The sequence below is a fragment of the Nelusetta ayraudi genome, unplaced genomic scaffold (genome assembly GCF_046127955.1).
Source record: "Nelusetta ayraudi isolate G7.1 ecotype Tasmania unplaced genomic scaffold, CSIRO-AGI_Nayr_v1 ptg000002l, whole genome shotgun sequence".
Lineage (NCBI taxonomy): Eukaryota > Metazoa > Chordata > Actinopteri > Tetraodontiformes > Monacanthidae > Nelusetta > Nelusetta ayraudi.
Window position 1 is genome coordinate 8969439 of NW_027466052.1, and position 13604 is coordinate 8983042.

At 47.7% G+C, this 13604-nt stretch overlaps 1 protein-coding gene across 3 annotated transcripts in view; it reads right to left on the reverse strand.

Moving 5' to 3' along the window:
• The window catches only part of dennd2b (DENN domain containing 2B), a 42269-nt gene that overhangs the window by 5252 nt on the left and 23413 nt on the right, over nt 1–13604 (reverse strand). For all 3 annotated transcript variants that reach the window (XM_076022019.1, XM_076022011.1, XM_076022029.1), the window contains 9 exons: nt 13026–13220; nt 12562–12658; nt 12280–12324; nt 11791–11975; nt 11189–11298; nt 10357–10426; nt 7359–7436; nt 6520–6660; nt 6238–6386 (listed from right to left, as the gene is read on the reverse strand). In XM_076022019.1, coding sequence (XP_075878134.1) covers nt 6238–6386; nt 6520–6660; nt 7359–7436; nt 10357–10426; nt 11189–11298; nt 11791–11975; nt 12280–12324; nt 12562–12658; nt 13026–13220 — 1070 coding nt within the window. The remainder of the gene's footprint in view (nt 1–6237; nt 6387–6519; nt 6661–7358; nt 7437–10356; nt 10427–11188; nt 11299–11790; nt 11976–12279; nt 12325–12561; nt 12659–13025; nt 13221–13604) is intronic.

The following is a 13604-nucleotide window of genomic DNA, read 5'->3' on the forward strand; positions in this document are numbered from 1 at the left end:
TTTTTGTTTTTGACGCAATATCTCCCGGAAAAGGGCGAGAGAGAGAGAGAGAGAGAGAGAGAGAGAGAGAGAGAGAGAGAGAAAAGATGCGCCAAATTAGGTTTTATCTCCAACAGCTGCGGTATGAAGCATAGAGAACGGGAACACGAGGCCGTCTTTCTCACGATCTGTCGCTTGTTGACAGTGGCTGACCCTCCTCCCCTCCGTCCTCCACGTACAGTCCGATCCATGTACACAAAGAGAGGGAAAATAAACTGTGGCTCCAATCACACGCACACACACACACATAGTGGAGAGATAAGTCAGTATGGATCAAGAGCCGGCCCGGGGATCACACATGGTATGCAAACACCCCCCCCCCCAACCCACCAACTTGAGATCTGCGCAAGTTTAAAGAGACGTGTCCTTCGCTGCCACTGGCAGCAGAGAGGACGCAGATCAGCGTAAACACAAGTTACTCCCTCCCCTCTGTTTTTCCAGACACGTTCACATCAAGCTGTCCGTGAACTCGAGTCGCAGGCGCTACTGTCGGGATGTGATTCCTTTAAAAAAAATCAAGCGGTCTCCAGTGAAGGGGCTCTTTTCTTGAGCCCTCTTCGGTCCGAGTCGATTAGCCGCTTCTTGACAAGTAGAAAGTAAAATGTTTCATTAAGGGCATATAATGCACCGTGAGGTTCTGTCTAGATCCATGGTAACAGGCACCACTGGCAGCTCTTCCTCAGCATTTGCCTGAGGAAGGTCTGATAATTCCTAACAGATCCTGTTTCCCAGGTCTGACAAGTTCCAACAGGGAGCGAAGGGGCACTGATTTCTTTCTTCTTCTTCTTCTTCTTTTCAAAAAAGAAAAACCTCCGCCACGGGCTACACGTGGCCCTGTACACTAGCGATACCTCAAGGATCGATTACGCTCACTCCCCAACCACACGCACTCCGCGGGGAGAAGATGAACTTGCAGGAAAAACACTGAGCGCGACCAGAGGTTGCCACTCAACTCCACTGGAAGGCGAGAGGGACGCTCCCATCTGATTCCGAGCAAAAGGGGAAAAAAAAACAAAATCTTCCTCCAACCACGTGCGCGTCGGAGAAATGGCTCGCTGCTAGGATTTTCCCCGTCATGAAGACACTGAGCAGGAGACTTGAGCTGAAGGTGCTTCGGCGAGAGGAAGCCGAGCGCTGAGCAGGCGGCCGCAGTGCGGTGCGATCTGATTGGAGTGTGGTGTTTTCCTGAGGTGTGGTGACAGTCTGGAAGTCATTCCGTCAGTCCATCAGTTTTTGGCCTGGGCTGCAATTGTCTATCAGACTGGTTGACCAGAAAATGTTGTTCAGTGATTCAGTTTATGGCCGCATTAGTGCAAGACGGTTTCGTCTATCTGCTGCAGCTCTTTGACGGCAGCGGTTGCCGTGTGATCCCGCTGTCCGTGGGGATTTCGGACGTTGTTGAGCGTGTAGCCGCGGGGCACCAGCCACTTGCCCCAAAAGGCAACAGAAGAATCCAGCTTACAGGATCAGTTCCAACCAATTCCATCGGGATCAGTTGGAAAAGTATGACTTTCTGAGACCGAAGCCATGTGAAGTTTGAGAGACAGGATACCGCAGGAAAACAAACGAGAGAAAAGATTTATACAGTAAATGGCTTCGTACCAATGTGGCTACACACTTTACAGTGTATATAAATGACTGTGCTCATGGTAATGAGGGAGAGCAGTCACGCTGGACTGAGGTCTTCTGCGGGGCTGCTATGTTTTGGGAGCTAATCCTGACATATTAGCTCTTGCAGGGCTTGCCAGGCCCTGCTTAATGTGTGTGAAGCTCAGCTGAAAAACACGGAATGGAGAGGCTTAGAGTGTCCCGACCAGAGGAGAGGGAGGAGCATGGGGAGTTGAACAGTGGGAGGAAGAGGATGGGGACGAGGAAGAGGGGAAAGTCCAGTGTCCAGGAGAGCGGAGAACAAACGGCTGCATCGTGATATGCTGAAGCTGAGTCCAGCAGCCCCGGCCCGGCCGAGAGTAAGTCTGCAAACAGAGGACAAAGACTGAAGCAGCTGTCAGACGCCAGCTGTGCTGCACGGCTCCGCAAAACCATTATATTTTAGGGTTCTTCTAAAACCCTAATAAACGCCGAGACAGCATTAAGTACACAAGCATGAGCGCTAAACACTGAAACTCTGTCCCGCTGCGGACAGAATTTAGTATAATTTTGACCCTTTGCAGAATTTTGTCCAACATTTCCCCCTCACTTCTTGTCTGAAAGGAGCCACCGGCTCTCAGGTTCGGCCCAACACGAGTGCAAAGGGACTTTTTTTTTTTTCTTTTCTTACAATGAGAAACAGCTTCCTGGTGGGAAACCCGATCCGCGTTCTTATTGCGGCCACAGTAACGTCTGAGCCTGACGGGCCCCGTCTGGAGAGTAGACGGAGGCGTGCAGGTGCTGCGAGCCCCCTCAGGTGTGTGCACGTGCGTGTGCCCCGTGCGCGCGAGGGCAGGTCCTCTGTGAGCCTGATGCGAAAATCAGCTGGTGGGTCAGGAAGAGGAAGAGGAAGCGGGCCGAGGGTTTTCGCATGTTTGCGGCGCGCGTAGAGCGTAACTCGGCCTCTGAGTGAAACGCCACGTGGGAAATCTGTGAGGTTGTTTAAAAAAGAAGGAAAAAAGAAGGAAAAAAAGAAGGCGAGTCAAACAGAGCGCCGGAGATCAGCGAGCACGCCGAACACGATGAGAAAACGATGTGTTTCTTTTTTGGGAGTTCAATTTTAAAATGGGCTCCGAGATTATTTGGGATGATTTGAAAATGTGTAGATCTAAATTTGGAGGGGCAAAATATTTCATGATTATAAGGAAAAATGATTGAATTGGAATATGATTAAGAAGAATTCAAAGCATACTTTGTTCTGTTGTGTTTTTTTGTTTTTTGTGGTCTTTGTATAACTAATATTCTCGGTAGTCTTATGGACTTTACAGGCCTCAGCCTACTCCTTTTTTCGTTGACAGAGCTGTTTTGTCTTTGTTGTAAGAGTTGTGCAAATTTGTTTGTAAGGTTTTTTTTGTCAGTTGATTGCACAAATTTTCATTATTTCACCGAGTCAAACAACAATAAACTATTCATTTATTCATTCATTCGTTCAATCGCTGGCGACAGTGGCATTTATCACAGGGGTTCAGCAGCTCTGTGCCTTCCTTTGGTGGCTGGGTAAGCCAAACGTTTCCCATCGCGCGGTTTGATTTCAGCTTGTCGGTTTAGCGCTGGAACAAACAGGGAGCTGACTCTGCGGCGCTAATGAAAGCCAGACAAGCGTGCATGCCGAAATCCGAGCACATCCTGCGTTGCTTTGATTAATTCGCCAGAACCATGGGAAAAAATCTCAGAGGTCTCTCCTTCCAAGTCGTCCGCTTTGCTTTTTTTTTTCGCTTTGCTTTTTTTCACCACCCTGTCTCTCCAGCGCGGGCAGCTCAGTTCGCTCTGCATCCTGATTAATTCTCACTTCCGTCAACGCGAGATCCACGACGTCGCCGTACAAAGAGACGTCATTGGTTCATATATTCAGTCATAGTTTATACGCCAGGAGCGGGGTTCGACCATGGATGTATTATTATAAGAACTGGATACTGGACTGGCAATTTGGCAGTGCTGCGATATTTTTCCAGTGGCCACTTAAGGTACTGCGATCAAAGACGCCATGCGGCCCCAAAAAAGCTTTTGCCCATTGGCCGCAATACAAAAAGAAACAGCTGTAAAACGGCTGACAGGACGACTGCGACCTGAAAAGCGGTTCACAATAAATCTTTCTATTGCAGATTTTTAAGTCATGGACTTTCAATCTTTCTGAAAGAATCATAAAGGCCAGAAAATCCCAAGTAAAGAGTTTATTCCCAGCGTCAGCGTGCTGTGTCTCTGCTTGTTCTGATTGGCTGATGCGTCCTGGTGCGTAACGTGAGTTACAGAGGTATGATGGGAAGTGACACTACCGCAGATTCTCCGTAGGACTGCATAACATGGAAGCAACCCTGAAGCCAAAGGTGAGAAACACCATTGAAATGAATGGGCCGCCATATTGTACGCTGGGACGGGATGGGCTGGGTTCAACCATCTCCACCATCTTAATGCCAGCAAACAGTTTTGACCGAAGTCATTTTACCATCACTGGCAATTCATCAAATCGTTGCGTGGTGCAACCGCAGCACCGGCGTGAGAACTGGCAGTTTGTCTCAGAGCGCATTTCAGCCTGGTTGAGCAATTACGGCGTGACACAGATAACAACGAATCAGGCCGGCCTGACTTGTTATCACAGGTTGCTGCTGATGAGTAACGAGGGCTTCGGATGATGGAAATGTCTCAGGAAGACGTCACATCTCCAGGGGAAAAGACGACGGCAGCTCCTGATGGCAAAAGTAACCATAAAACAACACAACAGGAAGAAAACACGGCGGCCGAGGCGGCTTTTTCCTCTCACTTTCTGCTTGTGTTGGACGGACGGCAGATTTGAAGGCGAAGAGACATACATCACGCTCTGGCGAGGAGGTATTTTGGGAATGGGTTTTGTACCAGAGTCCCAGGGGGAGTCGCCCTTTTATCACAGTCATTAATGCGGCAGTGAGGCCGTGTCACTGTTTTTAAAAGAGGAAACCAAAACACGGGAGCCCTGCGTGTTTTTGCCTCCACTGCTGCATATTTGAATACGCACACGCACCCGACCCAACCCACACGCACAAACACACATGCGCGCGCACTGACGGACGAACCCACACAGAAATGTTCTGACCTCATCCCGTAAGCACAGCTGCATATTTTAGGACACAAAATTATACAAGCTGGGATTGTGATCTTTTCAGTTTTCTGCGACTTAATTTGTAGTTTGGATCCGTCCTCTGTGTTTCCAGCCATTTTTTTTCTGCTCTACCCACCTTAATCTCTGTGTTTTCCAATTTAACCACCGGCTTTCAGTGACAACATTGACATTGTTCTTTGTCTTAGCATGTCAGCAAAAAACAACTAAAACAAAAAAAAAACCCAACCCAGCCGAGGCTGATGTCCAGCCGAGTGAGAGAAACTGAGATGAACATGTTGACCCGGTGATGGCACCAGAGAGAAGTGGTGCCGAGGCAGAGCAGGCGGAGCGAACGTGGCATCGTAAGTCAAGCGGTGACAGTCGGGCCGCAGATCACAGGGGAAACACAGGAAGTGCATTCCTTCTCCTCGCAGTCACTGCCCCCACTGATGTTTGTCTAAAGCGGCCTGCGATACACGCACAGATTAGCTCTCCGCTGCAGCCTCCTCCCACCGCTGTCTGCCTGCAGCCAGTGGCCAGAGGACAGACTGGGACACCGAGTCCTCGGGGGACTATTGCACATCTTACCGGCCACACCCACCCCCTATCTCTTCTTGGCAGCGATCGCAACGGCTGTGACCCACTTTACTAACCGGTACCAAAACAGAAGCACAGACCGGTTTCGCAGCAAAGCGTCGCATTAAATCAGAGACCACGTTCCTGTAGCAGCCTGCAGGGGAGACCCGGCATTACCAAACTGAAGTCATTCTTCTCCAAAAGACAAATAACCCAGGACCTCTGGACTTGCGACGCAGGTTAAATCAGAGAAACAGTTTCTTCTAGTTTCATCTTTGCCAAGGGACGTGAACAAAAGCCTCAAACTGCATTGAGAAGAATTTGGAAACAATGATGTTCCACTGCCCTCCACACTTAAAAAAAAAATTTTTTTGGAGCTGCGGTGATACGATATCTGCAGTACCCAGACTGAAGACTAGACTAAACTAGATATTTTTCATGATTAAAGACAATACTAGTAAAGATGAAGAAGAGGAGAGGACGCTCCACACTGATGGACTTCCATGATCCCTGAACACCAAATAACCAAGAACAAGAGCGCAACAGCTTCACAAAGAGTCTAAAGATTTTATTTCTACTCCTCCTGCTACTTTTATTCCTTCTTCAGACTATTTGTCTGTGACTCTGTAAAATTGTTATGAATTCACTGAGTGTGAGGCCAGCAGAAGCAGCAATCTGCTTCCTCGAGACAAAACAGAACAAAAACCTTCAGCCTCAAGTGTCACATTAGTTAGATTCCAGTACAGACCGGGCAACAAGAACACTAACGTTGCCGTTACCTATGTTACATGGACTTGTGCAAAATGCAAACAGACTGTAGCTTAATTTAGAACTAAAAATACTGTTTGTTTGTTTTTTCCCAACCAAACCAAACCATCATGGACCCAGCGGTGGAGCCTCACCTGAGTTTATCCGCCACAAAGATGACCCTCCGCTCCAGCAGCAGCGAGGCAAACACTCTGATCACCTGCCGCACGCTGAGACACTTGAACAGACTGTCAAAGTCCACGTGCTCCAGTCTGGAGTCGCTGGGCCGCCGCAGCTCGATGACCTGGCGGGCAAAAAAACATGACGTCAAAAAAGCCCAAGTGAAAATTAAAGTCCCAGCGTAATTAAGATAAGATGCGATTCAAGCGAACACAGAGATTATTTCAGTTGGTTGCTGTTCTTGCATCATTTCTGACCTCATTTCCTGCACCAGGCAGGAAGGTCTTGACTTTGATGATCTTCCCCGGCGCAGGGAAGGGCGACTCCATCAGACTCCTCATGAAGGGGTAGACCAGAGCTGCTGAGACGCCGCGGCGCCGTTCCACCTCATCCAGGATCTCAACACGGCAGCAAACGGAGCGTCAGTCAGAGTGCAGCAGAGTGATCGCACTGAGCTCATGAGCTTAGCTTTTAGCTTGAACTTCCTCTTTTCTGCTCGTTTCCATCATTATACTGCCTCTTTAATTCTTTCCATTTGCTTTTTTGTGTCCCTCTCTCCCTCTCACAATATTCAAATACTGGAACATTGGAAAGGAAGATTGGTGGGAGGAAATGGGTTAGCTGCAACATTTACTACTTTAAAACACCACTTTAATTGGAGCTGGACCTGGATTCATAAAACAAACGGAATCCGTTCTTTAAGAAAATAAAGTAACAGTCTTACATCCTCACACTGCCTTTGAAACACGCTGTTCTATCACATTTTCCTGCAATGCAGCAGATACTGTTTAAGCAGTCTGGACTTGCTCAGGTTGAATTAAAAAAGGAATCAGACAAGGCAGATAAAGGGTGGCTGCACGGCTCGGCGTCCAGCTCCACTGAGTCAAAACCTGAAGGGAACAATTACCCTGGGAAATCATGGAGTTGGAAAAAAAAAAAAAAAAAAAAGTTGGATAGCAATAGACAGACATTCAGCAGACGCCGCGCTGAGAGTTGTGAAACAGATTAACCTCAGTAACAATACACAGCTTCGCTGGTCTCGTCTGTCTGTGTGTGTGTCTACAGGATGTGACTTTGTGGGACAGGCTGAACTCACCGTGGAGAACAAGTCAAAACAGCCCAGTCTGCTGATGACACAGTACACCTCAGGGAGGCGAGGTCCTTTCCCTGTTGGCTGCAAAAGAAAGGAACAAACTGGTTGGACGAAACTCTGCTACGAGGTTAGAAATCTGGCTAGAGGTGCGCTCAGAGGCCGCTGCTGCCAGTGTGAATTTACGCCTTTGTCGACGCGGTGGATCACTGGATGAGACTGGCGGCGGAGCCAAGTTTCCTGGTCAAACGCCTTTGTGTGTTGCTGTTCTAACAATGAAGCCTTTGTCAAAGCTCTGCCTCTCCCAGGTATAGAACCACGATGCAGCCGTTAAAAAAATAATCACCCGATTTATTGCTGAAAATGTTTTGAATGGAAATGTACCACGTAGAAATTGTCACCACTCTTGTCAGTGGAGGCACTGGCGGTGATGGTGGTGTGATTTCTAATCCATGAAATTGTCCTGGAGCTGAATAGGCAGATAGAATTCCACTCAAGGCCAGAACAACGGAGGCCCAACGAAGGATGTGTGCTTTGCTCAGAGCAGGGGTGGGCAAACTGTTTGACTGGTGGGTTCCAAAATTTGACAGAGGGGCCGGAGCAGGAGCAGATGGATGGAGTGTTTTGGCGAGCCACCTCATTGGAAAAATAAATATATCATGGGATTTGTAGAAAACCTGTCGTTTAATGTCTATTGAAAATGAACAAAAGCGTTACAACAAAATATGCGTCTTTGAAGCCCCACAGTATTTGACTCTCTATTGAAGCTATTTCATTACTCACTATTAATATAATTATAATAGGTTAATTCTTCAAATAATTTTGGCAGGCCCAATTAAAATCTTACCAGGCCGCCACCACGACGGCGAAGCACAACAGCAAATTCAACACACACACACACACACACACACACACACACACACACACACACACACACACACACACACACACACAAAACAGCATTTGAAAACTAAAGACGAGGGAATTTACTTCAACCGCGCAGGATAGCTGTTAGCCGTGGTTGACAAGGGTCATTGCTGATTGGACGAAGAGACCGCATGTCTTTCGCTGCTTGCGCTCGATTTCAAAACCAGAGATTCGGGACACGGCTGTGAGGCGATGACGGATACGCTGTTGACTAATCACAATTCAACCGCTGCAGCAACCCGTCCATGACTTCATCATCAAGCCCTTCGATCTCCCAGAGAAACCCGTTTTATCGCCCTGCAAAAGTGCTTCCACTTCAGAATGTTGCTGTGTGCCGTGACTTGCTGTTGCGTTTTTGCAGTTCCTCGGTGCAAGCACGCGAATCAGAAAAGTCGATCAGCGTCGCCATCAGCACAGCGGGAGAATTTTTTGGACGGATAATTCCCGTTTATTGCCTGCATATAAGGACGTTTGGATAATCCAAACTGTTGTCACTGGAAGTTTATAAGATAGTGTCGGTCAACACTTGGTATCTGCTCCTCAAATCTGAGAGCAAAGTCTTTCATGTGGATACCAGCCTGCCAGCTCAGGTGCTTTATCTCCTGCTGCTGCGGTGGCGGATCATATCTGCCTCCGCCTGTACACTTACAGGCCATTATGTGCTTCAGGACACATGCAGTCAAACACAGAGAAACAAATGAGCGCATGCACTCAAAACGCCAATCCACTTGTCCATATTAGGCATACAATTTTCCCTCTCTTGTTTCTCCTCCGCTTCTCCAAATGGATGATTAAATCAACTATGCAGCGCTCCATTCAAGTTCTCAGGAATGCCTGTTTGCTGCCAACGGCTGGCCAGCGAGCCAGGAGGAAACAGAGTCGCTGGTGGAGAAGCGGCTCACCTCCTCCTTTCGACCTCATTAAAGTCTGCTTTTATCAAAAAGCAGCGCAAGGGGAAAAAACAAAACAAGGATAAGAATTCATGCATCTCTCTATGATGCGCTTCTGTACATTTACAAGCATGGTGCATGGACACGGGTGCCATAATACCATATGTAAAACTTGTGACACCAAAAAATAATAAGACAGAAGCACTGGATGCTGTTTTTTTCCAGCTAAGTGAAAAAGCACCCGAAAAACTTTTTTTTTTTCTCCAGCTGAAAGGGAAATTGTTTTTCTTTGTCCAAACAGGTTTTTAAAGCCCATTCTAAATACTGTTGTATCAATATAAATTACTTTATGGTTTCAGAAAAATGCAATTATGCATTTGTTGGAGGGTCGTAGTAGTGCAGCCAAGATCTTTTACGATGATTTTTTTTTTTGTTTTATTGAACCACTTTCTTGAATTTTTATAGCAACTCAAGGCATGTTCACAGGCAGCAGCACGGTCGAACGTTTGTTATCCCACATGTTTGTGGTACTACTGGCCAGAGGTATTTCCTGGGTAAACATGGGCAAAACAAAACAAAACAAAACAAAAAAGTCAGGGAAGTCCCTCAGCCTGACCCTGATGCTTTTTGGGTCCCATTATACAGATTTCATTTGAATTTACTTTTATTTAAGCGGTTGTCTTTTCGCTGTTGGTTCTATTTGGAACTTCTCTTCCTGCTCCACATATCACCCTTTTCATCCACATCAGTGACTTAATGCATGACTTTTGCATGAACAGGAACTTTCTCTCACCTCAATACTTAATGCTTACGGTTATTCAATCTGCCATTTTAATGTGGATTATTACCTCTCCCTCTGCAGGACATTCACCCAGGCTGATTATTGGCTTTGCCTGTCTATCTCTCACCTTCCGTTACACTTCATGTTTCCGTATTTATTGAAAACATTTGCTCTGCCTCCCCCAGCGTCCGCCTTCGCCCCCCTGTGCTGATGTTCTTGGCGCGAGTTGAGGCTTTACGTTTCCTCGCCTGCCTCCGCGCAGGAGAGGCCTCAGCGCCGTGTCACCGGTCCCACAGGAAAACCACGCGGCAGATTCACATCTCACACATTTGTCACAACAAACAGGGCACAGCAGGGTGTGGCCAGCGAGCAGAGGACGAGCAACATTCATTCAACGGCGGCTCACCAGCAGGCGCCTGCAGTAGCCGAACCTCCTGCTGCCGTCCTCTCCGGTCAACATGAAGGAGAAGGTCTCGCTGTGGGAAAAGATCATAATATCTAATGACAAAAGACTCACAGGCCATAATAAAGAACAATAAATATACGTGGAACACTTGTATCTTCAACAGGGATCATTTTAGAAGCACTGATGGCAGCATAGGAAAATAGGCTGCGTCGACATGCACATGTTTCTGCCATCGATTAGAGAATAATTACGCTTCCCGCTAAAAATTCCATCACACATTGAAAGCAGCTGTCGTCTGCATGCTAAGAGCGTGGAAGCCACTCACACCACAGTCACTGATCGACTTGACTGGTAAAGAATGTCTGCTCTGGCTCAAGCAGGGGATTTTTATCGTGTCCGAGAAAAAAATAAATAAATAATTAAATCGTTATCACGAGGGTCATCTTGATTCCGACATCTTTTGGGGTTGCCAGGTTTGCTATGGGGGAGAGTCACTTGGCTTTTTTTTAGCCACTCTGCCTTTCCCGCATTCTTTCTCCCAGAGGAAAACTCAGCCGGCAACGCAGCCTCAAAGCTTGCGCGCTGTTTCCGTGCAAAATTGCCAATTTTCTTCCTTTTCCGACGTGAACGTTTTTTCTTGACTGTCAATAAACTCCCCAGACAAGAGAAAAGTCGTCCCCTTCTGTCCTTTGCTTTGCTTAGTCCTCTTTTCACAAAATGTCCGCTAAAATGCACCTTTCTGCCCTTTGTGATGTCACAAAGAGCACCGACATCCCCTTCCTAGTTGGTGTATGCTCAGCCAAACGGGTCAGTCAGGCCTCTTCAGTCTCACCTGCTGTAATCTGACACAGGACTCCAGTCTTTGGCGTCTGGGAAACAGAAGAGAGGAATGGCCTTGAGTCTCTGTTCGGCCTCCCTCATCTGCTTGGTGAGCCTCTCTAGCTGTGAGAGGAGAGAGGGCTGCAGGTTAATAACGGTGTATTCTTTCTGAAGGATCCCCACGGACGTCAGTGTGACCGGTACTTGACCGGACACACACTCCTGCAGGACAAAGTCAAACCTCTGCCGTCTGCATGAGCTCAGCGAGAGTCGAGGAAAGTGGCACTTTCGGCTGCTTCCAGCCTGGTGTTAGACGGCTTCAGACTGTATTTTCCTAAAGCTAGGGACGCTGTCATCCCACAGGAAATTGATTGTGGGAATTTTTCAGAGGTATCTTCAAGCAAAATGGCGAGTAGCATCCTGATCGGCTTCCTTACCGATGAAAACTACCACCACTTTTTCATTTATATTTTTACTCCTGCACTTTTTCCTACCACCCAAAATAAAAGTCACTATCAAAAATGGCATTTAACTTTAAATGTAAAAAACTATAATGGAAATGATGTAAATGGGCGTTGCTTTATCTTTCCTGCAAGGAGCAACAGCTGCGTTTACCTTGGGGAACTGGTAGGTGACCTCGGGCGAGTACGAGTTCTTGCTGGGTTTCTTTTTTAGCGAAACCACCACAAAGTACTCGAAGAGTTCTCTCTCCTGCCACTCGATGAGCTGCAGCTCCAGCGTGCGGTAGCTGGGAGCCCGGCGGAGGATGGACTGCAGCTTTAGCAGCCTCTGGGTGTGAGCTGAGAGGACAAGTCAGGGAGTTTAGTTCTTGGTTCAAAAGATAACTACATACATACATACAAAAAAAATAACTGGACGTGCCGAGTGTAAACATGGCTAAATAATCGCTAGCAGTCATTGTTGCCAGTCAATCCACACCAAATACGTGTTGTACCTAAAAACCATGAGCAAATTTGTCATTTACGCCGGCGCCTCCCTCAGTACAATGCTGTCTTATGCTGCCGATGCAGACAAAAGTAGAAGCCCTGAAGAAAATGTAGCACCCGACCGGTGAAGACAGAGGTGAAGGCTGAGGCCGCTCACCTTTGAACCTGTCGTCGGAGTCGCTCTCGCTCTCACTGTTGTCATCTGGGGGAAGACATGAGACAGACGGGCCATTGAGAGTCGAGTCGCAGCAACAGACAGGGTTTTTGGGTTTTTTTGTTGTTGTTGTAGTTGGTTTTTTTTACAGGTCAAAGGGCATTTTCACAAACGCGTGCTTATGCCGCGGCAGGGATACAGCCAGAACTCTCGGTGGGTGGCTAAGACACAAATATTTAGGCACTTATCTGGCCACTGGATGAAGGGAATGGCGAGATATCATACCTCTCAGAGATGTAGTCTCAACATTGTTCATAGATAGCTTCTTCAGCCTCTTCTTCCCACGTTTGGCGCAGTAGATGGAGTTGATCCTCTGGACCAGCTGTCGACAGAGCACAGAGCGGAACTCAACGGGTGGAAACCTCAACTTGCTTTCTCTTTCTGTGCCAAGTCCAAAGACGGGATGAACCTGGCCAAAGGTAATAACCCGGTGCGCTTCACGCACTGCTGGGAAACAGCATGACGAATTCTTGAGAAGAGACACAAGGGCTGAAATCTAAGGAGTAATTAATCCCAATGAGGCGCAGTGTTTTAAGAAACGTGTTTTTAGAACCCGGGACTAAAGTGATTTGGGTCTCTGCAGAAACCTGAGCCGCTCGGTGATGCAGGAGAGGAGAGGGAGGCGCAGTCGCAGCTTAGCTAGGTCTGGGCTTAGCGGGGGTGTTTGTGTAGGATCCGGTGCCGTGTACCTTGGGGATCTTCCAGTGCCTGTGTGAAGCCAGAGTGTCGCCGTCGTCCAGCAGGCCGCACGGCGACGTGGACACGCCCAGCTGAAGCAGCATCTCATCGTGGCTGTAGCGCTTTGTCAGCTGTGACATGCGGTGGCTGTTTCTGTCGCCGGCGCCGGGGAGGCGAAGCGACTGGCTGCTGGGTTTGGACGGCAACTAGTCAAGAGGGGAACAGATTTATTGGAATTACTTATGATAATTTAGTGCATGAAGTAGCGCTTGTGATTTTTAATTAAATTGATACCGGGCATCCAGAAATGTGTACGTGTGAAAAAAAACGGTCCAAAAGTGAATCAGTGAAATTGAATTTTAAGCACGTGGGATGTGCACAGCTTCAGCCTTTCTCCACTATTATTAGCTTCAGTGTTGAAGCCCTGAGATTCTGATCTCATGGCAAAATCACATGAGGAAGAAGCGCTTTCACACTGAACGTCATCACAGGTGTGATGCGCTCGCTGGTGCAAGGCTTACAGTGTTTTCATGGCGAGCGCTCAACAGAACAAACTACACAACTCAGCATCACACAATGGGACCCATTAT